The following is a 13,250-nucleotide window of genomic DNA, read 5'->3' on the forward strand; positions in this document are numbered from 1 at the left end:
GAAGCCATAAGAGACAGCTCAAGTGATGAAGGCTGGGCATGGGAGAGACACTGGCTTAGAGATCAAGAGTTCGGGCTCCATCCCTATGTTGTTCAGCAACCACTGCAATGCAGGTGGCATCTGGGCAGCAAGCCATCCATCTAGCTGGACAAGGTCCTTAGTGTGGCAACAATCAGAACATTACCGAGTGATATTAATTCTGGAAAGGGCCATGAGGACCATTACTTAGGACCATGCACTTATTAATTGCATTTTTGGATGAAAAATAATGTCATAGTGGTGGACCTCTTAAAAAATTCAAGAATTCACCTACGAATTTCAGCAATCAAGCAACACAGTTATTATGATCATTGTTCCCTTTTCTGTTACAGCTGTTCCTTGCAGCAACACTTTTTCCACATAGCCATCCTAGTCCAGGTAGCTTTTTCTCCTGCTTTTTCTCACTCTGGTTTAAATTGTTGCAAGCATCTGTGGATCTTTCTCATAACCACAGCATGGGATCCCTGCCAGTGGATGCCTCTCTCTGTAATTCTCCATCTGCATCTGGTTGCAGTGTTTGCTTCCAAGTTTTCACCATGATGAATAGTACTGCAGTGCACACATTTCTGCAGAGAGCTTTTCTATTTCCTTTGGGTAATTGACTTGGAATCAATCAGTACCAAAGGATGAGAAAAGGATATGAAAACATATGGCCTTCCCCGGTCTCCCAAATTGCTTTTCTAAGGGGTGGTACTGCTTGCTTGGCACTGTCATCGGTGACACTAGGTGAATGGGCTCACCTGGACCTCCACAGTACCAAAATGTCTGTAATCCTGGGAAGGAAGCCCTTTTCCCAAGGTCCCACAGCCAGCCACAGCCCTAGTGACAAATTCTGACATTCTGACCATAGTCTGTGGCACTTACAGATGCTCTAATTTTGACTGAATTCTGGAAGGTGCTCTGACTTTCCAGCTTACTTTCTTGCTACGATATCCTGAGAAGTTTTCTGGAATGCATAACTTTCAGTGCTAAGATCAAGAAGGTCCTGGGCCATCTAAGATGATTTGGTCAATTCTCTTTAACACATATTTTGTCCCTTCCACAGACTATAGCAGAATTACCTTCTCCCAACTTCCTGACAACAGTGTATTTGTCTGATAGACTGGAGGGAGAAGATTGTGGTTTGGAGGGGAAGAAGCTTGAGGGATGACTGGGGCAAGTATCATTGGCAGGAAGACCAAGACCTTCAGTCTGGAGCTGCCTTTGGCTGGTCTCATTAGACATATTCAGAATAAGCCATCAGAGGTAAGAGTGTTTCTGTGGCAAGGCCTGGGGCCCAGGCCTTCTATTTACTTATGGATGCTCCATGCATGTAGTTGGGAACTGGGACACATAAACACTGCAGTGCTGGAGCTTGTGGTCCAACAAGGAAGATAGACAGTGACTAGATCACTGTCTAAAGGATCACAAGTGCTCTGTCAGGCGAAGCACCATGGCAGCCTCCTTTTCCCCAGCCTCATGCCCAGCCATTGTCTTGGTCACTGCTGCTCCCATTCTCTAGGTGGATCTTACTTCTTTGGGACCTGCCCTTGGGCCTGTGACATGATGCCACCCTGGCCCTGTCCTTTGCTGAGAGTTGTCCACACCTTCCAGACTCAGGTGAGCTGTTGACTTTTCTGCTCAAAGAGGGACAATGGGATTCATACATGAAGACTGTCCATCAGAGCGGTTAAATGATAAGGATTGCCTGACTTGACTCCTAGCAATGCAGCTCAGAGCAAACTACAAAGCATCCCCATATGTCATCTGAAAAGTGCAACCAAGAATGGCCCACCTCCTATTGTGGTTATGAAGATTGTGAGTTTGTGTCTTAGGGTTGCAGGGGCTTCCTTATTATCATGGAAATGCAACTTGACCAACTATATCATCACTCGACTCTTGTGGTTCTTTCCTCAAACAACTTGGCTCAGTCCTCCTGGGAACCCTTGGGGTCTTGGAAGGAAAAAGTAGTAAGATCTTTTGAAGAAGCATTTTGCTGAACCTGAGTAGATCTGGGGCTCTCTACTGCTGTACAATCAGAAGGTATTGGTCCCAGAGAGCCAATATGGGTCCCAGCAATATAATCTGGGTGAGCTCCTTGGATGGGTGGATAAAAGGACTGAGTAAAATGAGGGAATTCGCCTTGCCAGAGGGCAGGCCATGTGGAGAACAGGGGTCTGTGTGCCCTGTTTATTTCATTTATTTATTTTGTTGGTACAAGGGATGGAACCCAGGGGTGCTTTACCACTGAGGCGCATCTCTAGCATTTTTATTTTTTGAGACATGGCTTTGTTAAGTTGCTGAGGGTGGCTTTGAACTCGTAATCCTCCTTCTCAGCCTCCTGAGCTGCTGAGATTACAGGCATGCACCTCCGTAATCTTATCTCTTGGAGCATGTTATATACACTTTTTCTCTGTTCTATTTCTGATAATTTCAGTAACTGAAGCATTTAAAGGGCTTATCTGGTACCTGGGGGTTCCTCTGGCTCTTACTTGTGGTGGTTGTTAATGATAGTGACATTTTTTTTTTACCATGAGGCTATAGTATTTGGCACTTTATTTGTAGGAAGTCTTTGGAGGTGACTGAGGACAGAAGACTTTATAACTACTGTCTTCTATTAGGAAGTCCCTCTTCCATGACTCCAGCTCTCCAGTGGAACTGGGCAACTCTGTCTACTCTCTGCCTACAGGGTTGTAATGGCTTACCATTGTTGATAGGCCCTGGCTACTAAATATTCCCTGTTAGTTCATTTTGCCTTACTTTGACATAATTGTGTCTTTAAAAATCTCCTTGAAAATCTCAACTGAGCATCTCATCTGTCTCTTGCTGGAACCCTGAGTGGTACAATCTCTGTCCACAAGCCCTAGGGCTGCATCCAGTAGGTGTTCGAGGAGTCAAGAACACTTAACATTAATATGCTAGTTAATATTGTGATTGAGGGTTGATAGGCACCACATAAAAATAAAATAAAATAAAGGTATGTGTCCAACTACAACTGGAAAAAAATAAAAAAACCAATTCTTAAAAAATAATAATTATAAGGCTGAGAGACATAAACTTAAAAAAATATATATATATTTTAAGAATGGAATGAGGGAAAACCTCAGTCTCTGCGTCTGTAACCTTACTCTCTGCCTTAGTTAGGAAGACACAAGCTCCTTTCTCATCATCCATGATTCTATATTCTCAATCCCATTGTTACCACCCTCCTCCTTAACCTGCCCTCATTTACCTTGGAGGGCCACAAAGTGAGGCAGGTACACAGCGGCCACAGCTCCCTGTTCAGCTTTGATGTCAAACAGAGGCCCTGCCACCATCCAGCTCTGCGGTGGGATAGTGTTGCCCAGGAACTGGTCCCATGCACAGAACTCAATCTCGATGGTCACCGCCCTTCTTACCACAAAGGTGAGACCCGTGTTGGACCAGCAGTAGGAGCCAGCCATGGGGAAATGAACTCTAGGAAGAAGAGGGAGATGATATTAAATGACACAAACTCCTCAAGCACCTACTGGGGCAGGGGCTTGTGGACAGAGCGGAGCAGCTATAACCTCAGACTGTAAATAGGAATAATAGCAAGACCCATCTCCTAGGGCTGTGAGTGGTGAGTCATCTAATATACGTCAGCCTAGAGGCCTGGGAGCCCTTAGCTATTTCTATTACCATGACAACCATGATGAAATGAGCAAGAGTTCTTATTATTAAGGGACCTACCCACCAGTAGTTAATAGCAATCTACATACTGATATTAACTGTAACCCTTGGAGCTAAAAATAGTGGTTTTCTCTTGGTTCTCCAGGTGGCACATGGTCGGGTAGACAGATGCCACATTCTGTGAATGCGAGTTGGGAGTGACACTATCTCCCATTGGAGAGAGTGATTTGACAGTGTTTGGTGAGTGGTAATGTGTTATATAAGAGATCATGATTTTGATTATAGGCATTTATGACTCATGAGACTACAAATGCTCGGAGAGAGCAGGGTTACCATATTCATCTTAGGGTTCCCCCCTACCAGTAGGTAATTATCACATAGAATAGCTATTAATACAATGGAAGCACATAGATTAAAAGAGAGTTAAGGGACATAACCAAATATAACGAGAAGATCTTGTTTGGATCACTGGCAAGCATGCATTTTAGATAATGGAGCCAATTAGAATACAGTCTGGGTGTTAGATGATATAAACTCATGTCAGCTTTGTTAGATGTCATAATGGCATGGTGGTTATAGAAGAAAAGGTATTTTTATTTTCTGGGTATGCCAAATGAAATACTTAAGGATAAAATAACCCAGTGTCTTGAATTTAAAATATTGTAACAGGGGGCTGTGGTTGTAGCTCAGTGGTAGGTAGATTGCTTGCCTAGCATGTGTGAGGCCCTGGGTTCGATTCTTAGCACCAGATAGAAATAAATAAATAAAGGTTCATCAACAACTAATAAGATTGCTTTGCATGCACAAGGCCCTGGGTTCAATCCCCAGCACCACCAAAAAAAAAAAAAAAAAGCAACTAATAAGAATATTAAAAAAATAAAATATTGTAACAATAATGAAAAAGGACAAAAGAGAATAATTGAATTTGGCAAAATGGCGGCTGAAATTGGGTAATGGGATGTGGAAGTTCCTTGTACTATTTTTGTGTATGGTTGAAACTTTTCATAATAAAACATCTTTTTTTTTTCCATAATAAAAAGCACAAAGCCAGGATCTTAGTCCTGTCCCTTCCTGCTGATTTGGTAAGGGGAGAGTTCCCAGGGGGAATGGGGAAGAGAAGGCCAGCCTGAGACAGGCAGAGACCCCTCACTCACCGATACAAGCTCTTCTCTTTGTCTACCATCTCAGTAGCCACAGGCCCTGTGGGGCCCCAGAAGTTATCTTCAGTCCCCAGAGGCTGCATGTGCAAGTCCTCAGCAGAGGCATGAGAAGACAGATGGAAGGGTTCCACTTGTGCTACTTGTGGGGAGCTTTCCTCTGGAATAGGCAGGACAGTGGTCAGCTGTATGTTCTCTTGTCTGTTCTCCCCAGCACCCTACAGCAGGCTTTCCTGGGGCTGTCCACTATCTGAGAATATCCCCCCACTGACCCTTGACTCAGCCTCTGTCCACCTCCCCTTTCCCACTGGATCAGATGTGTCACTCTGCTGGGCGCAGTGGGGCACGCCTGTAATCCCAGCAGATTGGGAGGCTGAGATAGGAGGATCACAAGTTCAAAACCAGCTTCAGCAACCATTAGGTGCTAAGCAACTCAGTGAGACCCTGTCTCTAAATAAAATACAAAATTGGGCTGGGAATGTGGCTCAGTGGCTGAGTGCCCCCTAGGTTCAATCTTTGGTACCAAAACAACAACAACAACAACAACAACAACAACAACAACAAAAATCCCAGAGGTGTCACTGTTTTCAGCATGCCCTAGGTAGACAGATCAAAAGATGGATGGGCAGTGATGGAGAGGTGATTCTTTGAACCCAGGAGCCCAGAATGGGGGCTTCAGAGTCTGATGCATGCCATAGACATTAGAGAGGGGCAGCAGCAGCCCCCAAATCTGGGAGAGAGGGAAACAGAAATTCATCCAGGTTCTTGCAAGAATATCTTGCATGAGGCAGGACACTTCTAGATGGGGAACCCCATCCTACTCTGGAGTTAGGGAGATGGAGATCATCCCATATCTTAGAGGTACCCACTCCATCATGATGCTCCCAGTCCAGTCCCTTCAAATACCTGATTGTGGTCTCTGTCGCTTGAGTGAGGACATGTTCTCACCCATCTGTCCTTCATCCGGGTCCCCAGTAGGGATCATCACACTTGGCTTCCTGCCAGAGATGTTCATGCTCCCTCAGATCTTGGGGAAAGCTAGGGTTGTCTATATGACATCCCCACTTGAAATTCAACTTATCTAAATTCAAATCCAGTCCCATCCTGCTCCTATAGTCCCTGTCTCAGTGAATGGTCTCCATCCACACAGGCATACATGCTAGAATTGGGGCATCATCCTGACTCCTTCCTCCCTGCTGTGGTTTGATGTGTCCCCAAAAGATCATGCATAAGAAAGTTAATCCCCTATGCAATGGTATTGGGAGGTGGGAGCTTTTTAACCATGATGAGGTCAGGAGGGAAGTGCTCTCATCAGTAGGTTGATGTCATCATCACAGGGGGTGGATTTGTTGAGGCCAAAGTGGGTTTGTTATAAAAGCAAGTTCAGCCCCATTTTTCTCTCTCACATGTAGTCTCTGGCCCTTCTGCCTTCTGCCATGGATGATGCAGAGAGAAGGGCCTTTCCAGATGCAAGTTTCTCCACCTTGGACTTCCCAGCCTTGAGAACTGTAAGAAACAATCTCTGTTCTTTATAAAGCACCAAGTCTCAGATATTCTGTTATGGCAGCACAAAAGAAAGTAAGACATTTGCCCACAGCTGACCACCTTGATAATACCCCCTGGTAGCTCTCCTTTCTGTTCTCCATTCTCTGCCTCCAGCATCTCTATTCTAGTCCCAGGGCCTTGCATCTGTGGCCTGAACCACTGCAGCATCCCACCAAAGGTTTCCCTGCTTTTGCTCTGGGTCTCTCTCCAGCACATTTTCTGCACAGTAGCTAATATTAAAATATGCATCTAACATATCATTTTACTGTGAAAGTCCTGTAATGTCTCTTTATTGCTTCTGGGGGAGGGAGCGGGGGAACGAGAAGTTCCTAAAATGGTCCAAAGGGCCTTGCTATGGCCCTTATCTCTCTCCAACTCCATCTGGGCCATTTTCTCCCTACTCACTGATCTCTAGACAGGTGGCACTCAGACTCTATGTGCTTAAAAATGGAACGGAGCGTTTGTTCAAACAGATTCCATTGAGAGAAACTGGCTCCACCCCAGAGATTCCAATTCAGTAGGTCTGGAGAGGGGCCTGAGTATTTGTGTTCCCGAGAAGTTCCTCTGTGATGGGGAGGATGCTGCTGCTGGTCTGTGGACAACACTTTGAGTGGCACTGTCCACACACCTGGCCTCCTGTATTCCTCAAAGGAGCCGAGCTGTCTCCTGCTTCAGAGCCTCTGTCTGGAATCCTCTCCCTTCTCAGTTCAGCTGACCTTGCCCCATCTTTCAGAACTCCCCTCAGCTCCTTGGACAAGATCAAACAGGCCCATTAGTCTCTCTGTTGGACTTGAGATAGAATAGAAGATATAAGAGATAGAAAGGAGTCGAAAGAAAGCAAAAAGGGACTGTCACTTTAATCTGAAAGCCTTGTGCTAAAGTTCCTCACACTTTCACATCCTAGGCCAGGATCCCTCCCAGGCCTGTTACTTCCCAAGCCAATTCCCCCCCCCCCCCCCAGGCCTGTCACTCCCACATTTCTGAGAAGTCTCTAAATCTTTATTCACAATCTTAGTGTTACTGGAAATTCACTCAGGAAAATGTGCCATGTACTTTTAGAACAGATGGAGCAAAGGGAGATGTGATATTTTAAGTAACCTGTAACATAGGGAACGTTCCAAACATTATCTATTGATCAGATAATGCAGACAATGTCAAAGATCCTGAGAACAGCCAGACCACCATAAAAAATGTCATCTCCCCATACCTTCCCAAGTCCATCCCTTACAAAGTTTGCTTTTCTTTTTTTTTTTAAAGAACACAAGATCCCCAAAGTGCTTTCTCACTTAAGATAACCCACATTCTGTCTTGAATATGTACTCCTTGCTTTCGTGAACAAATCTCTTCTTGTGCCTCTCTGACACATTAAAATTCTTTTTTTCTGATGTATGTCAAGGACCTCATTATTCTGAGTTGAGGTCCAGGACCTCCTGTCCAGGACCTCCCTCACCCCTTCCAGTGACAGACTGAGCTCCTGGAGGTTGGACTGTGTCTTGTTTACTTCTGCGTCCTCAGATCCCCAAATAGTGCCTCCTGTTCTTTTGATGAATGGATGACTCTGTGGCTTAAGCCTAGGAGTCCTTTTCTTTCCATTTATAGTGAGGCACACAGCCTCCAGGAACTTGAGGACAGAAGGATTTCACAGTCAGGTGCTGAAATGTGCCAAACTAAGAGAACATGGGGGCTACAGAGCATTCCCTGGGGGTGGAGGACGGATTCTCTTGCTCTGAGGTGCTCACTCAAGTCCAGGGGATGGGTACAGTGTGGGTGGGTGGTGGGGTGGTGGTGGGGAGGGGGTGGGGGTGGTGATGGTGGTGGTGATAGGGGAGATGTGATGGTGGTCTTTCCTCCAAAGGTTTCTCGGTGTCTTTGTCTTTGTCTCCCCCTTATGGTCATTGTTTTCACTGATCCAAATCTCCAGTCCCGGTGGCCATTCCTTATCTGTTTGTCTTTCCCACCACCCCAAGACCCTTTGTCCACCTCTTAGTTCTGGACCAGGGGCAAGGGCTCAGCCCTGGGCCTGGGTGGGTCAGAAGGAGACCTGGTCCACCCCTTACCATCTGCTGGAGATGAGCAGCCTGGGTATCTCTTCTTCCAGGGCCTTCAGCTCTTCCCTCACCTGGTCACTCAAAGGGGTATAGTCCAACCTGCAAGCACAGGGGCGGGGTCTGGTTCTCCTGGGATTCTCCATGTGATCCTAAGTTCCTCAAGGACCCAGCTCCTGGGTTCCAACACCTGCTAAAGGAATCTGCCACAGGTTCCCTGGGAATCAGGCTCTGAGTTGGAGGTAGAGTGAGGAGGTTTATTAGGGAGTGTTCTTGGGCCAACACCAGGACAAGGGGAGGGAGGGCAGCAGAACTGGGCAGGGGTGGAAACTGCTGTGATATAGTCTAAATGGCAGCCTTGGCTAGCTCATGGGGGGTTTCTGAAGCCAGGATGAAATGATACTTTGGAACTGGGATGAGGGACTGGGAGTTTATACCCCAACATGGGTCAGTCATTGGATGCAGGCTATCCCAGGAAGGGGATGTCCTTGGGTGAGGTGGCGCTCATTGGCACAGGACATTCCTGTGGCCAGCTGCCATCCGCATCTCCAGTGGTGGAGGGATACATCTTCATTCCTGAAGGGACTCTGGGCTACATTTCACAGTGTCCACCACAGAATGGCTATTCAGAGTGACCACCTAGGGCCTAGTCTCAGGTTTCCTTCCCAGAGGCTGGAAGAACAGAGTCCTGGGGTTTCTGTTGTATTTGAGGTAGTTATTCTCTTCTCTGGGCCCCTGTGTCCTCAATCTACAACCTGGGATTGGTCACTCCTGCTTTGCTCATCGTGAGGCAGGGTGAAAAGAGCCTACATCTGCAAAAGACTGTGCATTGTCACGGTTACTGCTGTTGAGCTGTTCTTTGGGGGAAGAAGATGGAGCTCTTGAAGCGAAGCTTGTCCCTGTTTACCAAGCCTTGGGCTCAAAGAAGGAGGATGCAGAAGCCATCTCAGAATTTCAGGGAGCAAGATCTGAATCCAGATCTACCCACAGCATCAGCTCTGGAGAGACTTCTGAAAGAGCTCTGTGGGGAACCAAGGCACTAGCACCCAGGGTAGAGTTCCCCTGGTTGTAAATGGCCAGTTTTAACCACAGGAGAACCTGAATGTAAGTTCTTCATTCCCATTATCTTGCCCAACTACTCCTTTAGGTTTTGGAGTCAAGGCAGAAGGCCTGGCTGAAGAAAGCCTGAAGGTACAGGCTTTCTGGACCCCTCCTAAGAGCCAGATAGAACCAGACACTCAATGACACTCTCTTTCCCATTGGAGTGTACGCTTTGGGAGGGCAGGGCCCATTTCTGTTTGCTCATTATTGTATCCCTAGGGCCTGGGCAGTGCCTGACACATGGGAAGCCTGCCAGGCATTGGTGTATGAGTAAATAATGGATGAAGTACTACCCTGGAATGAGGTGAACATGGGAGAGACCCTTAGAACATGCAGTCTCCCCAATAATTATCATGTGATCATGCTCAGTTCTCTTCCTGGTACCATCTTTATTTTTATATGCAGTTCATTATAACCCAAAAGGTGGGCATGATATTTCCATTACATAGATGAAGAAACCAAGTTTTAGGCGAGATCATGACTTGTCCAACTCACACAGTATGAGTGGCACAGATGACAAGGAGCCCAGGCCACCTGGGCTATGCATTTATCCATTTTCCTTCCCTTGTCCCATCTCTCAGCACCCCACCTCTACCCCTGTCCCTGACCAGAAAGGACCCACAGGGCTCTTACCACAGGAGTGTGAGTTGGCAGGCTGGATGCTTGAGCCCCTTGTAGAGCAGCCTCACTCCATGGTCGCCCAGGTCATTCTGTTGCAGGTCTAGCTCCAACAGTCTGGGGCTGACGCTGAGTGCAGAGGCCAGGTCCTGGCAGCAGCTGGAAGTGAGGCCACAGCTGACCAGTCTGCCGGAGAGATGCACACGGACCACTGGTCATTGTCCTGAGGACTCATTCCTTTGGGTAACTGGGGTCTGGTCTCTTTTTCTAATTATTGTGGCCCTGTGGTGTTCCCAAGTGATGTTAAAGGAACATAAAGACCTTCCTGACTTGTGCTAATCTGGGAGGTTTTAATTTTCCTTTCAGGAGAATTAATCATTCAATTATTAAATTTAATTTGCGACCCAGGAGCCATTCAGGATGCAGGCCACCTCCCTTTTATGCTCCTGTGGGAGTCACATGAAATCTGCCCATGCACTGTATCCACCTTGTATGAAAAATTTACTCAACCTCCCATTGGTGTGTCTGGGTTTAGTTGTTAACCACATTGGCTTGGCCAAATACTCAAAGTCAGTGGACACAGGATGCTCTGGTGGGTTTCAATATTAAGGGGATCTACAGTCTAGGAGAAAAACTACTGAGTTTCTAATATATGAACAGAAGTTGAGGGGGATATGATAGGTTCTATTGGAATTGAGGGCCTTTCCTGTATTCTCCAGTACAAATGGGTAAATATTGGGTACATATGCTGGCCCAAGCCAGAGCCATGTCTGACATGCTGCATGCTGCTCTGAGCAGTGCTAAGCTCTAATGCCTTGTCTTATCTGTGTGGATAACTCTGTATCTCTTATAGTCTAGCTGCAGGTCAAATGGAACGGACATAGAGATCCATTGGTCTGCTGCTTCTGGGCTTGAAGAAGGGCTCATATTCCATGATGTCTGGGAAAATCTGATTCTTACTGTTCATGGCCATCTTCTCCATAGGGAGAGGATGGGATGGCTCATCTGGGAGAAGCAAGGATGGAGTGGAAGGATGGTTTTACTCTGTTTTTCCAAATAAAGCCCCCTTTCCCCCTTGTAGAAGTGGGGTAGCTATAGACATTCACTGAGAAGGGGCTGGTGCTGGGTGCTTGTGACTGAGGCTTATGTGTCCTATTTAATTTTGGTAAACAATACCCATCCCCAGCTATTTGATACCAGGGATTGAACCCAGGGGTGCTTAATTGCTGAGCCACATTCCCAGACCTTTTTCATTTTTTATTTAGAGACAAGGTCTCACTATGTTGATTAAGGCCTTGCTAAGTTGTTGAGGCTGGCTTTGAACTTGTGATCCTCCTGCTTCAGCCTCCTGAGTCGCTGGGATTACAGGTGTGTGCCACTGTGCCCAGCTTCAACAATGTTCCCCTTAATTAGTACATTCTTTGTAGAAGGCAAAATTAGCAGTACATATAGTCTTTACCCAGAAATTCTCAGAGTTTAGTCTACAGATAATACACTGTGTCTCAGGATACATAGAGGAGGATATTAATCGAAGCTCTGTTTATGGTGATAAAGATTAGCGATAACCCAGATGCCTAAGGAAGTGATTAAAAAACTAATGGTGAATCCGTGTAGTGAAATTCTGTGCTTCCATTAAAAAGAATGAAGCAAATGTATGTATTGATGTGGGACCATCTCTAAGATCTGCTTTTAATGATGAGTCAAGGTTCAGAAGAGCATTTGGGACCTTTACTACAGGAAGAGGCTGTGCATGTGCAATATGTAAAAATAGGCTTTCTTTAGGTGATTGCTGTCTGGAGCTCCTCTGCTCTTGGTGTCTTAGTTCAACTTCTGCAGCCCTCAGCTTCCACAACTTGATCTGCTCTGCTCACAGCAGAACACTCAAGACTTATTTGCAAACCAACCTGGTAGCATGTCACTTAGTCCTTAAAGGGTCTTGGTGAAGAGGGGGCGCTTGGAAAGTGGACCACCAGGCTTTGATGTCAGACCGGATTCAAAACCCAGTGCTACTGCTTCCCACTTATGCAGCCTTATAAAAATAATTTAACCTTTGACCCATTTTGTCTTTTGTAGATGTAGAAAGGATAAAATATTACCCTAGCCTTCTAGGGATGGGTGATCCCTGGTGTTAGAAGGAGACCCCAGTGGCTCCCCTTTCCATCCTCCCATCCCATCTACCTTTTTGCTCAGGATTATTGAGTAGCAGAACAGGCAACGGCACCGTGAAGCAGAAGATTTGACCTTGGGAAGGTCAAATGCAAGTAGGACCAGAGATGTGAACAAACATCTCTTGGGGCTCAGGCAGAAGCCAAAAGGAGACCTGATGGCAACTGTGAGACCTGAGTGCATGTGTGTGTGTGATCTTGTGCATGGGGGGGGGCTCCAGAGAGACTAGGGAGACATGAGCAATCCACTCTTGTGCTATCACCATCATCCTCTGTAGTAGATTGTGAACTGGCCACATAAGTTCTCTCCTGGTGCCCACCTTGCACCTGTGCCCCATGGTAGTGTCCTTCCATCAAGAACTAGAGTCTATTTTTTCCTCCCCTAGAATCTGGGCTTGGATATCAGGGGATCTTGTTTTACCAATGGGACAATAGCAAAGGTGGCCAAGATAGGTGTTTGAGAAGGGCTTGTACACTGGGACTTGGCTTCTCTTGTTGCATGTGGAGCCCTGAGGTCACCCCCCACCCCACCTCAGCCCAGGTGTGGGTGAGCATCCTCCTGAGCCTCCACAGAACATTGAGTTTCTGCAAGCTCCTCCGCATCCCACGAAGCAGGTCCCCCCTTTCTCTGCCATTTTTCTTAATCTGCCACATGGTCAGCTTCTTTCTCCACTGTCCATGTCCACCCTCACCAGGCAATATCTCTCAAAGAGGGACACTTACCGTAATCGCTGTAGCTTGCAAAACCTCTGACTCAAACTCTGGAAAAGGTGCTGGGCTCCAGCATCTGTTAGCAAGTTGAAGCTCAGCTCCAGCTCAGTCAGGGTCTCGCTGGTGCTCAGCCCTATGGCAAGGTCTTTGCAGCTTTCAGCGGTGAGGCCACAGCTGGCCAACCTGTAGGAGACACACACATCCATGACCTCAAGTTTATCATCTTGTGGTTCAATGTA

The 13,250-nt window shown here is 46.6% G+C and overlaps 1 protein-coding gene across 1 annotated transcript in view; it reads right to left on the reverse strand.

The window, feature by feature from the left end:
• Positions 1-13,250, reverse strand: part of Nlrp1 (NLR family pyrin domain containing 1) — a 37,829-nt gene that overhangs the window by 6,878 nt on the left and 17,701 nt on the right. The window contains exons 6-12 of the mRNA XM_026393939.2: positions 13,024-13,194; positions 10,151-10,321; positions 8,429-8,518; positions 5,733-5,824; positions 5,270-5,274; positions 4,824-5,044; positions 3,251-3,474 (exon numbers count right to left, since the gene is read on the reverse strand). Coding sequence (XP_026249724.2) covers positions 3,251-3,474; positions 4,824-5,044; positions 5,270-5,274; positions 5,733-5,824; positions 8,429-8,518; positions 10,151-10,321; positions 13,024-13,194 — 974 coding nt within the window. The remainder of the gene's footprint in view (positions 1-3,250; positions 3,475-4,823; positions 5,045-5,269; positions 5,275-5,732; positions 5,825-8,428; positions 8,519-10,150; positions 10,322-13,023; positions 13,195-13,250) is intronic.

The sequence above is a fragment of the Urocitellus parryii genome, chromosome 7 (assembly GCF_045843805.1).
Source record: "Urocitellus parryii isolate mUroPar1 chromosome 7, mUroPar1.hap1, whole genome shotgun sequence".
NCBI lineage: Eukaryota > Metazoa > Chordata > Mammalia > Rodentia > Sciuridae > Urocitellus > Urocitellus parryii.